This window comes from Colobus angolensis, unplaced genomic scaffold, assembly GCF_000951035.1.
Source record: "Colobus angolensis palliatus isolate OR3802 unplaced genomic scaffold, Cang.pa_1.0 Scaffold64, whole genome shotgun sequence".
Lineage (NCBI taxonomy): Eukaryota > Metazoa > Chordata > Mammalia > Primates > Cercopithecidae > Colobus > Colobus angolensis.
This window is the reverse complement of record NW_012120043.1, coordinates 3,265,045-3,265,663: the sequence shown is the minus strand read 5'-3', so window position 1 is coordinate 3,265,663 and position 619 is coordinate 3,265,045. Positions and strand designations below refer to the sequence as shown.

Sequence of the window (619 nt, the reverse complement as noted above, 5' to 3'; positions counted from 1 at the left end):
TTTGAGACAGAGTCTCACTCTGTAGCCTAGGCTGGAGTGCAACGGTGTGAACCCGGCTCACTGCAATCCTCCGCCTCCTGGGTCCAAGAGATTCTCCTGCCTCAGCTGGGATTACAGGCACCCGCCACCACGCCTGGCTAATTTTTGTATTTTTTGTAGAGACGGGGTTTCACCATGTTGGCCAGGTTGATCTCGAACTCCTGATCTCAAGTCATCTGCCTGCCTCTGCCTCCCAAAGTACTGGGATTACAGGTGTGAGCCACCACACCCAGCCATTGCAGTATTTTTCAACAATAAAATTGAATGCCAACAAATCCATGTCACATGCACAGGAAAATCAACCTATTAAACAAAAGCTGGGATGGGTATTGCTGGGTTCTCCATGCTGGGTATCCACATGGCTTCCTGTTCCTGAGCCTGTCTCTTGGGCCAGCAGTTTCTAGACCACTCACTAGGACCCCAAGGAGAGAGGCCAGGTGGGACTCCTTCCCAGCGTGGGACCGCCAGCGCCCCTGGAATTGCTCTCACCTGGGGAACTGCTTGAGCCGATTTAGAATGCCTTGATAATTCAGTGGTGGAGAACTCTCAGAGTTCGAGATCCCAGGACGGGGCTGGAAAG

The 619-nt window shown here is 52.5% G+C and overlaps 1 protein-coding gene across 1 annotated transcript in view; it reads right to left on the bottom strand.

Moving 5' to 3' along the window:
- TLE6 (transducin-like enhancer of split 6) overlaps window positions 1-619 on the bottom strand; it is a 30,965-nt gene that overhangs the window by 23,033 nt on the left and 7,313 nt on the right. Inside the window, exon 3 of the mRNA XM_011964123.1 lies at window positions 529-611. Within this exon, the coding sequence (XP_011819513.1) occupies window positions 529-611 (83 nt within the window). The remainder of the gene's footprint in view (window positions 1-528; window positions 612-619) is intronic.